Genomic DNA, 16,639 nt, shown 5'->3' with positions numbered 1-16,639 from the left:
CCTTACTCCGTTCCCAGATTTGCCCGTGAGCTGGGAGCGTAAGGGATCCGAAATCATATCCGAAATCCCAAACATTTGCGTTTTATTAAAGAAGGTAAGTCGAAGGATTGATATTTCTCCAATTTCTTTCCTTAACAGCAGAGAATAGATTAAAAACGAAAAACTTAAAAATCTTTTGAACTGTATTACGATAGATAGGTACAAAAAATAAGTACAAAGCGCGACGTTTTACAGGACTGGGAATGGTAGCATGGTACTTAACTAAAATCTCCTTTACCCAATCTAATGAATTTGTTTTCGAGTATGAATTGCTTACGATGCAGAGAAATAATGGAAGTAATGAAAACGCTATATCGTAGCGTTCTCTTTCATGATGGCTCATCCAAACAATAGGAAATCTATGCACTGATCCAACGCCTGATTAGAATATACAATTTTAATTCTCCCAATTTAACTAAAAAATACTTTAAATACGACCAATATTAAAACGAAAATAATAACGCCTGTCATATCCACGTCACCAACGCCGCGAGACGTTACCATACATACTAGCCAACTAATACTTGCTTGAAATTTAAATGCTTAGAACAGTAGGTTACTACATCCTTGTGCCATTCATTGGTCTACCACTAAATGGCTCCCCCAAGGACTGCCTACTTCGATTCCGATTCTGCTGCTCAGACAGGCGTGCATGTTGCCATGTGGTCTTTCAGTCGGTTCAGGTTGCGGAACTGCTTATCGCAGATACTGCACGGGTGCATCCGCGCCAGCTTCATACACACGTTCGCTAGGTGTACGGTCAGGTTGCGCTTGTTCTTGAACGTTTTGCCACAGGTATCACAGTTGACCGATTGCTGCTCGGCGTGCATGTGCTTGATATGTTGGCTTAGGATGTACTTATCGCCCATCACCTGGCCGCAGATGTGGCATGGGACGGATGTCGCAACGCGCAAGCTTTTATCGTGCTCCTGCATATGCTTCAACAGCCGGAAGCGAATTTTGAACGTTTTCGGGCAGTGCTCGCACACGAACCGTGCCATATGCACCGAACGCCTGTGGTCCTCGATCGTGTACTTGGTGAACCTGTAAGCAAGATAGCGAGGATCAGTGAAGTGTCTCAAAGAGTTGCTGTGGTGGTACCTACGATTTTTGGCACTGATCACACTGCACGTCCTTCTCGGCATGCATCTTCTTCATGTGTACCACGAGGCGCTTTTTGAAAGGAAATTTGCTGCCACACAGATCGCAACTGTACTGCCGCTCCTCGTGCTTGTTCTGCATATGCTCCTTCATGTTCTGGTGCACCTCGGAGCACACCTGGCACCGATACTTATCCGGATGCTTGTGCATATCCATGTGCTGCCATAGGGTGACCTTCGTGCGCAGCTTCCCACCACAAATTGGACATTGGACGAAGATCTTGTAATGACCATGCACCTCCTTCGAGTGGCGCAACAGCGCCGTCCAGGAGCCAAAGTCGATCAACGGTTCACCCCGCATCATCCGCTGATTGTCGCACATCTCGCACACGATCCGCTTGTAGAACTCCAACAGTTCCCCGTCGTCCATCGTCGGTACACTCTCCGTGACCACCTTCCTTTTGGTCTCCGTTTCATCGGACTTTCCTCTTGTCCTCGCGAGTTCCTTTTTCTTTCTCGCTGCTCTCAATTCAGTTTTAGAGAGTTTCCGGTCGTTGGAGGACGTCGCATCTTCACCATCATCATCATCATCATCATCATCACAATCATCATCATTATCGTCTTGTTCCTCATCGACGAAGCCATCGGAATGCTCCATGTCCGGTGGTTCCTCCTTATCTACCGCACCCAGATCAAAGGGTTCATCACCGTCCTCTTCCTCTTCCAATGGTTCGTCTTTAATTTCCAGAAACTCCGTATTGTACGTTGGCTCATCTTGACACGCAGAACTGGGAGACTCCACCTTCTGTTTGTTATTCTCGTCATCGGTTCTCGCCCGACGCACAATTTCGATGTCACTGTAGAATCTGTGAAACTCATCCAAAGCGGTCCAGCACTTGATGCAGATGTGGGGTGTGGTGTCTCCGCTCGGTAATATCTGAGTAAATAACCATATCGGATCATGTTAGCTGGTTGGGTGGCACCAAAAACATCATACGCACAGCATGCATACCTCAAAGCACAGATGCTGGGCTATTAACGTGGCGATATGTTTGTCGATGTGCTCCTTGGCGTAAATATCCAAGTACTCCGCCTCGTTCGTCCGGTAGCATACCTGGCATTCCATTGCGGCTCCGGGGTCCAGTTGTCTCAGCTGGGAGGATTTCTAGTAATACGCCATGAATCTGGCCGCAAATTTCACTGCAACCGCAAGCGGAAAACCAAAACAAATTCTCCCCGAATTTGGCTCCGTTGTGGTGTATCCACAAAAACCTACAGTGTGATGCGCGGCTTTATCCTTGTTCAGAATCTCCTAGTGACAATCGTCAAGGGTTTATCAGAAGTTTAAAATATTCCTTCGTTTAATTAACTTTGAAGAACTAAACTGTCCATAAATTTTCACCAATTTTCAGAAAAGCTTCAGGATAATCTTTTATTTATTTCGTTTTTATAATCTTAAACACACCCCAAAAAGTAACGGTTGGCCTTCAAAATGTTACAAAAATACCAAACTTTTGCACAGGATTTTATCGTCGGTATCTAAGATTTCTTGTGGAACTGGTTTCTATATAGGGACAGTAAAGTAAAAAGTAGTAAAAGAAATAATCATCGAGGGAGTATCAACGGATATTAGGGCCAATTTACGGTAATTCGTTCAGCCGAAACCGTACCCCTTCCTTTCGCTGCTGCTGCATCTGCAACCACTGTTCGTAGTGTGCATTCTTTCGGTGGTAGTACAGGTGCGTGTCTTGGCGGAACGTTTCCGGGCAGAACGAGCACATGTACAGCGGTTTGCCGGTGTGCGTCGACATGTGCTCCTTTAGTTTGTTCTTACGCCGGAACTGCTTACCACAGATTGTGCACGGGAATATGCGCGTCGGTGCAAGACAAACATTGGCCATATGCACCGATAGGTTGCGTTTACATTTAAACGTTTTGCCACACGTAGAACAACTCACGGCCGGTTGCACGGTATGCATAAGTTTTACGTGTCGGCTAAGGATGTACTTGTCGCGCATCACCTGACCGCATACCGTGCAGGGGACGGATGTGGAATTGCGCAGGCTTTCATCGTGCTCTTCCATATGCTGCCGTAACCGAAAACGACTGTTGAATGTTTTGGGGCAGTGCTCGCACACGAACCGCGCCGTATGTACCGATCGCCTATGGTCCTCAATCGTATAGCGAGTGAATCTGAAATGATGAAAGAACAGTGATGGCGACGGAGAGTTGCGATGGTAACGCCAACGCTACTTACGGTTTCTGGCACTGATCGCAGATGATGTCCTTTTCTACGTGCATCTTCTTTATGTGCACCGTGAGCCGCTTCTTGAATGGGAACTTCTTGCCACACACGTCGCAGCAAAACTGTCGTTCCTGGTGCTTGTTCTGCATGTGTTCCTTCATGTTCTGGTGCACCTCGGAGCACAGCTTGCAGCGATACTTTTCCGGGTTCTCGTGCATATCCATGTGCTGTTGCAGGTTAAATTTGGTTCGTAGCTTAATCTCGCACACGGGGCATTTGACGTAGATCTTGTCGTGCCCGTGGCACTCCTTTGTGTGCCTTAACAGACCCCTCCAGGTGCCGTAATCTATCTGTGACTCTCCGGCCATCATCCGCTGGTTGTCACACGTCTCGCATACTATGCGCTTGTAGAAACGCAGTAATTCCTCGTCCTCCTTTTGTTGGTCTTCCACTTTTCGCGTTTTTGAGTCCTGGCTTGGGTCGGATTTTCTTGTTCGTTTCCGTTTCCGTTTCGACGTTCCTTCGCCGGCCGTAGAACAGTCCTCCGATGATTCCGAGACGGATTGCTCTTCCTCAGTCTGCTGCTGCTGCTGCTCCAGCAGTATCTCTTCTTCGTTATCGGATTGTGCCGTCGGGTCTGGTGCTACGAGTCCCTCACATTTCACAAACACACACGCTAACGGTTTATCGGTGCAATGAGCCTCTTCTTCGTTAACTCCTTCCTGGATGTTATCGGTGGGTTCTACCTTCACTTCGTAGAACTCTGGGTGATCCTTGCTTGTGGTACTTTCTTCCACGATGCACTCCGTTTTATCTTCGGCGGATGTGGCAGCGGCGGTGCTATGCACAGTAGCGGAGGCTTGTGCCCGTTGAACTTCGGTGTAGAACTCATGAAACTGTTCCAGGGAAAGCCAACAACTGGAACAGATGAAGCGTGCACCTTCAACCGACACTGGTACGACCTGCAAACGAACCGTATTGCTGTAGAGCCAGAACGTTTTAGATCAAGCCGCTGACCACAACTTACCTCAAACCATAGATACTTGGAAATGATCAGGGCAATCTGTTTGTCGGAGTTCTCTTCAGCGAAAATATCCAAGTACGCTTCCTTGGACAGCGATAGGCATACCTCGCAGCTGGTACATGCCATGGCATACTATGGATCTGTTGCTTAAGTACTAATTGTATGTCTAGTAAAAAGGCTACTAACAATCTCAAGGATTTTTTCGCAAGAAAAGACAAGATTTCAACTCACAAGTCCGTGATCTGTGGACGAGAAAGTAAACAAAAAACGGATGCCGCTTGACAGCGTCGTGATAGCCCTATAAATTAGTCATATAAGGATCTAGCCACACCATTTCGCAGTTTTTTGAATTTGTGGCCGGTAGGGAGAAATAGAAAACCAAAATTCAACGATCACAACCCACTTGTTCCTTTTATTTGCTATTCAGGCATCGGTGCACCAGCTTCTGATGCGCTAGCAGCAGCGATAGGCTATCGAACTTACTTAAACAAATAGGACACATGCAGTGAGCTCGTTCGACGTGCGTTACCCTGTGCTCATTGAGCTTAGTGAGGGTTTTAAAGTTCGTGTTACAAACAGCACAGCGAAAAGCATTCCCATTGCAGCACCGAGTGCGATGGTGGCTTAGGCTACGTTTATTCCGAAACGAATTACCACAAGTACTGCACGTGACGGGCGGACTGTCCGAGTGCATTACTTCCATGTGCCGATTGAGGTACGATAGACGGATTTTTTGCCGGCACACCGTACAGTCAATCACCTTCGCAGGGCTCTCCTTCTTTTCATGCAGCGCTCTGTGCTTGTTCAGTAATCCGACCGTCCGGTAAATCTTACCGCAATGCTCACACACCAGCTCCAGTTTTCCATGGACGGTGCGCATATGATGTTTGAAGCTGTATTTGGAGTACCTAAAAACAGTCAGACATTAGTAAACGGATGGGTCCCCGAAACGATAACTACTTACGCCCTTTGGCAGACGGTGCAGACCACATTTTTGGGGGCATGAGCGGTTATTTTATGGCGCAGTAGGCGGTGCAATGATGAAAAGGATTTCCGGCACATTTTACACGCGTACTTTTTCCACCGGTGCTTATCGTTGATGTGTGCCTCAAGTTCCTGGTGCACCTCGGAGCAGATGGTGCAACGATACTGTTCCGGATTCCGGTGCATATCGATATGTTGCAGCACTTTCGAGCGGACACTATACGTTTTCGAACACAGTGGACACTGCAATGAGATCCTCTTTTTCCCGTGTACCTCCAAAGTGTGCCGCTTTAGCTCGCTAAATGTACCATACTGCTCCGCTCCTGCACTTGCCACCTCGTCATCACATGATTTACAAAACAGTGGTCCAAAGAATTCGATCAGCGTTTGATTGTTGATGGCAGTGTCCTTTTCAGTATCGCCTTGGGATTGTGAACATTGATTCATCACCGTCTCCTCGTTTCCATCGGAATACTCTAGTTCCTCCTCACTGAAGCTGAATGCCTCGCTGGAAACATCAGCGCGGTACGTTTTTGCTACATCTCCATCCGTTTCTTGCTGTGCCGCTTCCAGCTCCAGCAATGTCCTGTTCGTTATTTGAAGCCTTTGATTACGGATTCGCTCACAATTAACGATATCCGGCGCATCATGGGTTTCACTTTCGGATTCACTATCCGGTACCGATCGATGGAGGTCCTCAATAGTGCAATAAAATTGATGAAAGCTCTCCACCGAATTCCAACAGGTGATGCAGATTTGCGGCCTATCGATCGCATCCAGTTGCTGGAATTATAGAACGAGAGTGTAATCACAAAAGAAGCCCGTTAGGATCGGTTTCGTTTCTTTACCACAAAGTGCAGATGTAGTGATAGCAGCTTCACCACATTCCGGCCACCCTGTTCTTCGCTCAGAATATCGAGATAAGTTTGTTCAGTCGAGGAGGAGTAGCACACTTCGCAAACCGTTACCATCGCGTTTTCGGAAGCTCTTATCGCTCACTAAAATCCAAACAAAGCACGAAATGTCATTAAGAAGTTATGGTCACAGTGCGGGCCAAAATTATATTCTTATCTTAAAATACTTGAGAAAGATGAGCACAATTAAGTTCAATTAAGAAAAACTTTCCTCAGTAGCCACTTGTTTCTTAAATAGTCAGCGAAGAACGAATCGTAGAGTACTACGATGGGTGAATGTTTCCGTCTTAGCTAAGACACACTTGAAAGGGCTGCCCTCAAGGGTTCGGTGCTCAGTTTTTGAATTTTATATCCCACATTTATTTGTCTGTACAATTTATCCTAAATCCAATTACCGTTTAGTCGGTTATACGTTTCACACGGAAACGTTCACCTTCCTTCCGCTTGCGCTGTAGCTCGAGCCACTCCGCGTAATGTGCCTGCTTGCGATGGGTGTACAGCTGCGTTTCGAAGCTGAACGTCAGCGGACAGTAAGGGCACTGGTAAAGGGCACTACGCGTGTGCGTAGTCATGTGTTCCTTTAGCTTGATCTTCTTCTTGAATCGCTTATTACAGATCGTACATGGGAAGTTGCGATCCGTGCACACGTTCGCACGATGTGCGTCAAGGTTGTGCTTCGATTTGAACACCTTTCCGCACGATTCACAACGGGCCGGTTTTTGTTCCGTGTGCATCCGCTTCATATGCGTAGTTAGATTGTACTTGTTCCGCACCACAATACCACAGATAGTGCAGGTAGCCTTCGCTGGCCGCACCCCACTCTCATCAACCCTATGCTCTTCCATGTGGTTTTCCAGCTGGAACCGGCTTTTGAAGCTGCGTGGACAATGCTCACAAATAAACCCGGTACCGTGCACGGAGCGTTTGTGGTCTTCGATGGTGTATTTGCTGAAGCTGCGAGAGATTTGAAAAGAATTGTAATAAAGGGAATGTTCCAAAGATTCCACCCCGATCCCAAACTTACGCCTTGTTGCACTGTTCACAGATGATGTCCTTCACGGTGTGCATCTTGCGGACGTGCGCGTTGAGACGTGTTTGGAATGGAAACCGTTTGCCACACGTGTCGCAGCAGAATGTGCGCTCCTGGTGCTTGTTCTGCATATGCTCCTCGATGTTCTGGTGCACCTCGGAGCACAGCTTGCACCGATACTGGTCCGGATTAAGGTGCATGTCCTTGTGTGCCAGTAGCTTCGCCCTCGTTCGGAACTTTTTCTCGCAAAGTGGACACTTTACACTGCCCTCGCCATGTCCGTGGGTCCGACGCATGTGCCGGTTTAACTCCTTCAAAGTCGCATACTCGATCGGTGCCTCTCCGATGGCCATACCGTCGAGATCACATATTTCGCACACTAGCCGCTTGTAGAACTCCAGCAACTCTTGATCGATGGTCGTCTTGTCTATCGTAGTACCAGCCAGAGGTTGCCGGTTACGGACACTCCTTCTTTCGCTGCCCGTCACATGCTTCTTTACGTCTTTTTTCTTCTTAACCGTGGCAGCAGCATTACCTGAGGGTTCTACTGGCCATTCTTCCTCCGAAAGGAGCTCCAAATCTTTGTCCTCCTCCCGTCCAAGTCCTTGCTTGATGGCAATGAATTCGGTCGAGAGTAACGCATTATCTTCATCAGGCTCCGGTGTACCGATAACAATGATGCTCTTCGGTTCCTCCTTAGATATCTCCAGTTTCGTCAGCAGGTTCCGATGGGCTTCGGTAACCATGAGGTAAAACTCATGAAATGCCTCAAGCGTACCACGACATCGTTGGCATATGATAGTGAGTTTAAACTCTGTTCCTTCCAGCCGTAAATGCTGCCTAACTACGCACTCCAGATCCGTCCCGGTCGCATCGTGCATCGCTGATTTATGCTCCGCGAGGCAAACGCTACAAACCGGCGGCGGTGTTTCGGTCGTCACCGGAATCTCTAGTTTCTGGATCTTACAATCTACACCGTCTTGAATGAGCAACTCCTCTTTGATCAATGCCATCATAATTAGGAACACGGCCTGCTGTATATGTTATTAAACTACAATTTATCAAAAGATTGTCCGTTACAGCTGTTACTCTAAAATAAAATAAGCGGAAAAGGATATTTCCATCAATCCAATTGGTTGAAGGAGTGAAACACAACTAGGTTGTTAGTCCAGAGCTTGGTTTGGTTTTCATCGTGATTATGCGATGGTTACGTTCATTCATCTTTAGTTTACCCCCGCTTGCCGGTGGTACACCGAATACTTACTTATGAGACACTTCTGAAGAACCATCTGCTAAATTATAGAGGTCTTAAACACTCACATATTCCCTGATTTCTCAAAATTAAAACGGAACACGGTTTACGACTGAGATATTCTGAATTCGCACTTTTGTAAACAAAACCTTGTTCTAGCCCAGGTAACCACGCTGCATACCGCCCGTATATGCACATGGTGGTCGGTTTATGTTTAACCGACCGCTAACCGGCCAGTGTTCTGGGTGTGCCATAAAAACTGGTCGGTTAAACATTAACCCACCACCTTGTATGCATTTTGTTGTACGGGACGAAACTAAGTCCGACACACGAGCACCAGGCGTCGGATAAGCAGCTAAAATAAATATTTTATTTCTTGAATTTCGTGTTGCCCCCTCGGCTAAGGGCCGGGTGCGCATCCAAATGCTCGGCGAGAGATTCGTGCCGTCGTCGTCGTCGTCATCGGTTGGAAGCGAAACCTCCACCCACTTCCCGCCGGGCCGGCATCACACGTAAACGCGCCTACACATCTAGAGTCCACTTATAGTAAGATGTAATTTTGCTTGCTTCGCTCTGCTCTCCTTTTATCCTGCGCTTTCGGCCTAATCCTAATCCTAACACGCCTTCCTCATTCGACAGCGTTTGGAGAACGAAAGGAAGGAGTGGTGGGGAAGGGGGGGAAATGGTTATTCTAATCGGCGCTCCGGCCATGGGCAGCGGTCATGTGTTGTTTCAGCTTTGTCCGCTTCTTGAACTGTTTCGCACAGATCGTGCAGGGAAACTGGCGTGTGGTACAAACGTTCGAGATGTGCGTGTAGAGGCTGTGCTTCGATTTGAACGTTTTACCGCACGTTTTGCACGTCGAGGGTGTTTGCTCGGCGTGGATCCGCTTCATGTGGGTCTTCAGATTGTACTCGTCCTTAAGAACCGAGTTGCACAGTGTACAGCTAACCGTACCGGCTACGGAAACGGTGCCCGCAGACGCTGCTACCACCATAGGAGTAGTCGATCCTTGCTGCTGTGGTTGCGATTGCTGTTGCTGCGGATGCTGCTGCTGATGCTGGTGCTGCTGCTGTTGCTGTTGCTGTTGCTGATGTTGCTCCTGTTGCTGTTGCTGCAGCAGCTGATCACCAGCACCATTGTGGCCCTCCATGTGGCGTTCGAGAGAGGCGCGTGTTTTGAAGGTTTTCGGACAGTTCTCGCACATCAGGATCGCACCGTGCACGGCCCGCTTATGCTTCTCGATCGTTAGCTTGGTGAACCTGCAAAGAAAAGCCACATCTGTTAGTGCCATCAACCCATCAATACGTCTTTTACAGCGTAGTTACTTACGGTTTGTTGCACTCTTCGCAAATGATGTCCTTCTTCTGATGCACCTTGCCCATGTGGGCCGTGAGGCGGCTTTTGAAGGGAAACCGTTTACCGCATTCCTCGCACGAGAACGCCCAATCCTGGTGCTTGTTCTGCATGTGCTCCTCGAGGTTCTGGTGCACCTCCTGGCACACGGTACACCGAAACCGGTCCGGGTTCTGGTGCATCTCCTTGTGCTCGATCAGTTTGACACGAGTCCGGAACTTCTTCGAGCAGAGCTTACACTTGATCGTGCCTGACTCTTGGCCGTGCGACGTGCGCATATGTTGATTCAGCTGCCTTAACGTACGGTACTCCGCATCCACCGTACCACCACCACCACCCTCACCGCTGACCATCAGCCGCTCCGAATCGCAGATTTCGCAGACGATCGGTTTGTAGAAATCGAATATTTCCATATCGAACGACTGCTCCTCGGATAGCTCAGCACCACTACCGCCTCCACCACCACCTCCACCACCAACACCACCGCCACCACCACCACTACCAGCGCTACCGAAATCGAGCGGTCGATTCGCCCCGGATGGATCGTCCTCGGTGACGAACGTACCGGGCAGGTGCATCCGCTTGTGCTCGAGCAGCTTCGGGCGGGTTCGGATTTTCTTCTCGCACAGCGGACACTTGACCGTACCGGCCTGCTGTCCATGCACTAATCGCATATGGTGGTTCAGCTCCCTCACTGTGCTATACAGTGTACAGGGTGTCGAGGAGCCGCCGTTCCCGGCCCCACCATCACACACATCACACACGATACGCTTATAGAACTCCAGTATCTCCTGGTCCATTTGAGCCGACTGCAGCTTCTCGGCGTCCGTCTCACCGCCAACCGTCGGTGTCGCCGGATGATGATCGTGCATCTGCTTGTGCTCGAGCAGTTTCACCCTCGTACGGAACTGTTTGCCACACTGCGGACACCCGACACGACCCGAATCTTCACCGTGGGCTAGCCTCATGTGTTGGTTCAGCTCCTTCATCGTACCGTACTCGGTGCGATCGTCGCATACGTCGCACACGAGCTGCTTGTAAAAGTCCAGTATCTCGTCGTCCATATCTTGGTTCTTGCGCTTCCGGCTCGGTGTACCGGGTACACCACCGGGACCGGCTCGCTGCACCAGTCCACTACCTTCCGGTAGTTCCACCATACCAGCACTACCAGCAGCACGGCCTGCCTGCATCTCGTCACCCGTTGCCATGATACCGTTGTTCAGTAGCAGCTCACTTGATCCTCCGGCCCTGGGCTGGCAAAACTCTTCCTTCACACCGTTCTGTGGCTCACTTAGACCAGCGGTCGCCAACGATGAAGACGGTGGTGGTGCATAGCATTCTGCCATGGCAACGGGTGCTCCGGAAGCACAGTGCGCTACATATTCGCTCCCGTTCACACCATTCTCTACGGGTTCCGCAGACAAGGGTTGCTGATAGTGGTGTTGAATCTGCTGCTGTTCCTCCGGTGATTCTTCCACCGGTTCCTGCTTCATCGTCGCCAGCTGTTCGGCCCGTTTCGTGTGCACGTCCTGCACCATCATGTAGAAACGGTTAAACTCCTGGAGCGCCTTCCAGCAGTCGTAGCAAATGAACTGCTTCCGGGCGCACTGCGTAAACTGGAGACCGACATGTTTCCACACAAGGTACGTCGTCTCCTTGTCGGAGTCCTCCCGGGGCTCAAAGATGTCCAGCAGGATGTCGCCCACACGATACGTAAGACACACTTCGCACTCCTGCCGATCATCGATGATGGCCGTCGTCGGGTGGTGGTGGTGGATGTAAACATCCTGCGGTTGCTGCTGCTGCACTTCAGCCTCCATTTTCGCTGTCGCCGTCGCTGCCACCGCCGCCACCGCCGAGGTTCACTGTGGCCGCTTCTAGTAGCCCCTTTCGGCGGCGAATCCTCCCGGTGGGGAGAATGGTCCGGCCTTTTAACGTTGCTACACTCGTCACGCCCCTCTTCTTCCAGCCCCCTTTCGTCTTCGACGTCGTCGTCGTCGTCGCCGTCGGTGCCGTCGTCGACGTCGTCGTTGTCTTGTGCGTTTCGGGGGGTTGGTGGGAGGGCGGCTGCTGCTGCGGGATCAACGAGTTTCCGATTTCGCTGACGTTCTCGCCACCCTTTTCCACACACGTACTTCACGGAGCCAGCACCCCCACGCGTTCCGATAACCGAATCATCGGGGAAAATTCCGTGTCCCGTGGTTTTTTCTATAAATTTTGCAGTTTTTTCACAAAAACTTCACAAACCGGGTAAACTTTTGGGCAAACCGATAAGGCCGTACCACATTAAGCGTCAGCGACTTGCCCGAATTACTTTAATCTTCATCACGAAATTGTTCAAAAAACTTAAGCATTTCCCACTTTTTTACAGCGATTCCTGAACTCGAAGCGGCGGAAGAAGAAGGAGAAACAGTAGAAAAAGGGCCAAAAAACGGGAAAAATGATATTCTCCACCAAAACACCGTCGACGAACGATACCGTCCAGGGTTGTAGCCCAATGCGAGTTTACGCTTCATGTGGCGCGGCCTTGTGCAGTTTTGCTCGATATTCAATCTGCTCAACTGTCAAATTGCTCGCGTGTATACACTCGAATTCCAGAGTCGAAACTTTGCTGAAACTGCTCGAATGGCTTTCAAGTTGCTCGATTTTCCTTTTTTGTTTTTCTGTTTGTTTTTGTTGCAATTTTGGAGTTAAGAGAGATTTGGAGGTTTTTCTTGAGGCCGGTAGAGGAAAATTACCAAACAGCTAAGCAAAAAATATCTAATCGTAGACCGGAGGTAGACACTGAAATACTGGAGTTTTGCGCACAGATTGTCTGTGAAATTTTAGCACCCGGGTTCAACTGCTCCGGACCGGTGCCGGTGTGAGATATAAGGAACGGAACGCGGCAGCAGTGTGATATTATTGCAGGAGAATAGAAACATTTGGCTTCAAATGGCGATACACACACATTATGCGTTTACCTATTTACTACATTTCGTTTCCGCCTTCGTTCCGCCCGTATTTTCAACTTTCACCGTGCATTCGCTTGATGCCACGTGCCAGCTCAAGCTTATCGTTCGCCAGTTCACGGTAGGCTTGGATCGCGAGATTTAGCTGCACCTTCTTCGTACCGTATGCACTCACGTACCGCTCAATGACGGCGAGGAACTGTTGGTCCTGTTCCAGCTGCTCGATGGACTTTTCCTGCGTCTCGAACAAAGCAGGCATCTCCGGCTCCAGGACAAGCGCCTTCACCTCAGCGTCCACCGAAAGCTGCTGTTCGTTGCCATGCAACGTCGAAAGGAGAGCAATCAGCTCAACACCGTTCCGCAAATAGTCCTTCTTGAGCATGTCGAGCAGCAAATCGTCGATGAGCTTATGCCAGGCCAGGAAAAACACGAACGGACCAAAGTGGCGGGTGGAACGGAGCGCATCGAAGGCTCGGCTTTCGTTCACGTGATGGTACACGCGAGCCGTCAGATGGTGGTACTCCTGCTCGTACGGTTCGTACTGGACGCAGGCCCGGTCCAGCACGAACTCATACCGACCCGACTCGAGCAGCTGCTGAAGGTATGGATCCTGGAACATGGGCGGTGTGTGGATGGATCGACCGTTCAGTGGAAAGTAGATCTGGTTCAATCGTTTTCGCATCTCGTAAGGTGCCTCCTGTAGTGTGCCATCCGGGTGCCGAACCACTATCGATCGCTGATTGTTCTTCAATCCGTACGTAATGTCCGTGAATACGAACTTGGCTGGGGAGAGCTCCTTGAGGGCCGCATCTTTCGACACTATCCGGCAGGTGTCCTCCTGTGCCTGCACGACCGGTGGCATCTGTAGCATCTGTTGGGCACGGTTTATCGATTGCACCAGCTCCTGGCGCAGCTGATCGTCGGTCATGAACCGGTACTCGACCGTGTTGTCTTTGACCGAGCGTTTGCGGAAAACTTTGTCGAGTTCTAGCCGCGTGAGTGATTTCAGCAGCTGTTGCACATCTTCACGCATAAATGCGGGACCGGGATCTTTTTCTAGAAGGAAGAACGAGGACATAGATCAATGCTAGACACACGGATACAACCAGTTCAAGCGATCGAGAACTTACCGTACGCTAGGAAAGGTTCCCCGCCACCGGTACCGGCCGAGCAAAACAGGCGTGTCGCAGCCGGAACGCCGGTAACTGTGTTGGCCCGCACTAGACCGCAGATAAGCCGCGCTTCCCGGAATACTTTCCACATCATGCTAGTCGAAGAAACTGAAGGAAACAGATTTACGAGGGCGAGGAAACCCTTTTTCACGTTCACGTTGTGTTGTGTTTTTTTTTGCAATTTACCGAGGTGAATTTCTCGTCAAGCCGGAACGAGGTGAGTTTGTGATGGTCAATAAAATATGTGTGAAAAGTGGACAACACCCTTGACTGTTGTTGTGGCCCTCCATCGCCGCGGAGTGTTAAATTGCTGAAGAATTAGCGTTTTTAGCTAATTTCAGTCTCCCATCGCCACCGAATCGACTACGTGCGACCGTCTAATACTAGCGCACCGCATAGAACAAATTATCGCAGGATATGAACTTCGGTACAGCTTGATCAAGCATACAAATTTGGCCCGGTACGCTGGTGGGGTGACCCCGTTGACCGACAAAAGTGTGTCTCTTTCGCAAAAAACGGCTTTTCACCAAGCAGCACACATAAGAGGAAGTCATGTCGCAATCGAAGCTGAAACAGGTGTTTAGCTACCAATCATGGGTGCACGCAGTGTCTGGATCGGCGGTAAGGTATTCATCGCTTTCCAGTGTGTACTAGATACTAATTTGCGTGGTTTCTTCTTTCAACCATCCAGGGTAGCGTGATTGCGATGTCGGCCTTCTATCCCCTGGATACGGTTCGCAGTAGGCTTCAATGTGAGTAACGCACGGCAACGAACACGCAGGCGGCCGGCCGCATGTCGGTGCCGCTAATTGATGAAGCACGGCTTTTGCCCCTCTCGTTCCTGATAAGATAAACCACGGATTAATCCATATACTGCTTTCTCCCCTTCTCTGCCTTGCAGTGGAAGAGCCGGACCGACGCAAAGCGCTCAGCACGTGGCGCATATTGATGCACCTAATCGAGGAGGAAGGCTTCGCCACGCTGTACCGCGGGCTGGTACCGGTGTTACAGAGTCTATGCATTTCCAACTTTGTCTACTTTTACACCTTCCACAGTGTGAAGGCATTGCGAGCAGCCAGTGTGGCCGGTGGACCCGGTGCCGGGCAATCCGCGCTCGGTGATCTGTTGCTTGGATCACTGGCGGGCGTAGTGAACGTACTAACAACGACACCGTTCTGGGTAGTTAACACTCGGCTGAAGATGAAGGGACTCGATCAGCAGCATCGACTTCTTGGTGGCGGTAGCAGCAGCAGTTCGTCAGTCCGCAACGGGGGCCACAGCAGCAACAGTATCGGTAGCAACACGATCAAGTACGATGGGCTGCTCGATGGTCTACAGTACATTGCACGGACCGAGGGCGTGCGGGGGTTGTGGGCCGGTGCCGTACCGTCGCTTCTACTCGTCATCAATCCTGCCATCCAGTTTATGGTGTACGAGGCATTGAAACGGAAGCTAACCGAAGGCCGTCCTTCGTCGTCATCGCCTTCCGCCATCACCTTCTTCAGTATCGGCGCGATCGCGAAAATGATTGCAACCGTGCTGACCTACCCGCTGCAGCTCGTACAGACGAAGCTTCGGCACGGCAATGCGGATAAGAGCCTCAACCTACCGGCCGACATCGATACGGTGCAGCTGCTGCTAATTATTCTCAAGCGCCAGGGCGTTGCCGGACTGTACCGTGGGTTGGAAGCGAAGCTTCTCCAAACCGTTCTAACTGCAGCCCTGATGTTTATGGCGTACGAGAAGATTGCTCGCTTTGTTACCTCGTTGCTTATCTCACCGAAGAGTGTCAAGGGTTTAAACTGAGCAGGAGCAACAGCAGCATCACCAGATCCTGGCGGGTTGTGGAGAAGAAGATGATGGTGGTGGTGGTTAGTTATGAAAGGATTGTTCGATTACATACCAAAGGCTCCCGAGTGCCCCTTTGCTCCCCATCAGGAGCTTCCTGTCTCTCTGTCTTTCTGTCTGTCTCTCTCTCTATCTTATTAGCTTCCCTTTTTCTTCGATTCTAGTCCTTTTATATTGACATTCTTTTACGTTCTGTGATTAGAAACCAGATGCGCGTTTTATGTTCGTTGCATCCGACATTCCGACCTGTTCCTCCTTCCCCTAGCGAGCGAAAGATTTCATTTTATTTAATCGAACCTATTTAATGCGTTTTAAGCCAAAGCACTGGTGGGACAACCGATCTGTTTCGTAACGGTTTGCGGGCCTATTTCTTTCTATGTTTTATGGGTCTGGTAGGTGGTTTGGGTTGAGATTGCGGATTGATCCGGTTTATAGGGTAGCTGCATTAACCGAAAAGCAAGCCCGCCGGATGTTATCCCTCGCAGCTAGTAATATGTTGGGTTTGCCGTTACCATCCAAGGTGTGGTATATCTGCTTTCAAACGAACGAACACGTGGTTTATGGCGAGAAAGTGAAATAAAACAATAAAGTACGCAATGTAAGGTACCAGAGAGTAGTCGTTGTTTTAAACGTACCAATCGTGTTTCATCGTTCTCTGCAAGGCTTTTTATTTGTATTTTTTCGCTAACTGTGTGTATGTGTGTTACTAGGTTTGCTTAATTTA

General features: G+C 49.7%; 5 protein-coding genes across 5 annotated transcripts; 1 reads left to right on the top strand and 4 right to left on the bottom strand.

The window, feature by feature from the left end:
• Positions 1–151: 151 nt before the first annotated feature.
• On the bottom strand, positions 152–11,909 carry LOC125955717 (uncharacterized). Its single transcript, XM_049686860.1, has 16 exons — positions 9,921–11,909; positions 9,291–9,850; positions 7,872–8,069; positions 7,331–7,763; positions 6,740–7,260; positions 6,361–6,390; positions 6,241–6,293; positions 4,640–4,650; positions 4,412–4,520; positions 3,397–4,346; positions 3,098–3,332; positions 2,810–2,980; positions 2,416–2,451; positions 2,152–2,304; positions 1,145–2,076; positions 152–1,083 (listed from the first exon to the last, which is right to left on the bottom strand). The coding sequence occupies exons 1-16, from the start codon at positions 11,762–11,764 to the stop codon at positions 678–680; spliced, it is 6,642 nt and encodes a 2,213-aa protein (XP_049542817.1). The 5' UTR covers positions 11,765–11,909; the 3' UTR covers positions 152–677.
• Positions 2,608–4,638, bottom strand: LOC125955287 (zinc finger protein draculin-like). The gene is made up of 3 exons (XM_049686383.1): positions 4,412–4,638; positions 3,397–4,346; positions 2,608–3,332 (listed from the first exon to the last, which is right to left on the bottom strand). Exons 1-3 carry the CDS (start codon positions 4,532–4,534, stop codon positions 2,780–2,782), a joined length of 1,626 nt encoding a protein of 541 aa, XP_049542340.1. The 5' UTR covers positions 4,535–4,638; the 3' UTR covers positions 2,608–2,779.
• On the bottom strand, positions 6,438–8,716 carry LOC125955289 (zinc finger protein 184-like). The gene is made up of 3 exons (XM_049686385.1): positions 8,601–8,716; positions 7,331–8,426; positions 6,438–7,260 (listed from the first exon to the last, which is right to left on the bottom strand). Exons 2-3 carry the CDS (start codon positions 8,350–8,352, stop codon positions 6,705–6,707), a joined length of 1,578 nt encoding a protein of 525 aa, XP_049542342.1. The 5' UTR covers positions 8,353–8,426; positions 8,601–8,716; the 3' UTR covers positions 6,438–6,704.
• Positions 11,910–12,879: 970 nt separating the features above from the next.
• Positions 12,880–14,227, bottom strand: LOC125955306 (28S ribosomal protein S22, mitochondrial). Its single transcript, XM_049686410.1, has 2 exons — positions 14,026–14,227; positions 12,880–13,951 (listed from the first exon to the last, which is right to left on the bottom strand). The coding sequence occupies exons 1-2, from the start codon at positions 14,159–14,161 to the stop codon at positions 12,951–12,953; spliced, it is 1,137 nt and encodes a 378-aa protein (XP_049542367.1). The 5' UTR covers positions 14,162–14,227; the 3' UTR covers positions 12,880–12,950.
• LOC125955311 (peroxisomal membrane protein PMP34) lies at positions 14,209–16,634 on the top strand. Its single transcript, XM_049686424.1, has 3 exons — positions 14,209–14,688; positions 14,759–14,819; positions 14,969–16,634. The coding sequence occupies exons 1-3, from the start codon at positions 14,620–14,622 to the stop codon at positions 15,871–15,873; spliced, it is 1,035 nt and encodes a 344-aa protein (XP_049542381.1). The 5' UTR covers positions 14,209–14,619; the 3' UTR covers positions 15,874–16,634.
• The last annotated feature ends 5 nt before the right edge of the window (positions 16,635–16,639 follow it).

This window comes from Anopheles darlingi, chromosome 3 (genome assembly GCF_943734745.1).
Source record: "Anopheles darlingi chromosome 3, idAnoDarlMG_H_01, whole genome shotgun sequence".
Lineage (NCBI taxonomy): Eukaryota > Metazoa > Arthropoda > Insecta > Diptera > Culicidae > Anopheles > Anopheles darlingi.
The sequence above is the reverse complement of the archived record's forward strand: the minus strand, read 5'-3'. Positions and strand labels throughout refer to the sequence as shown.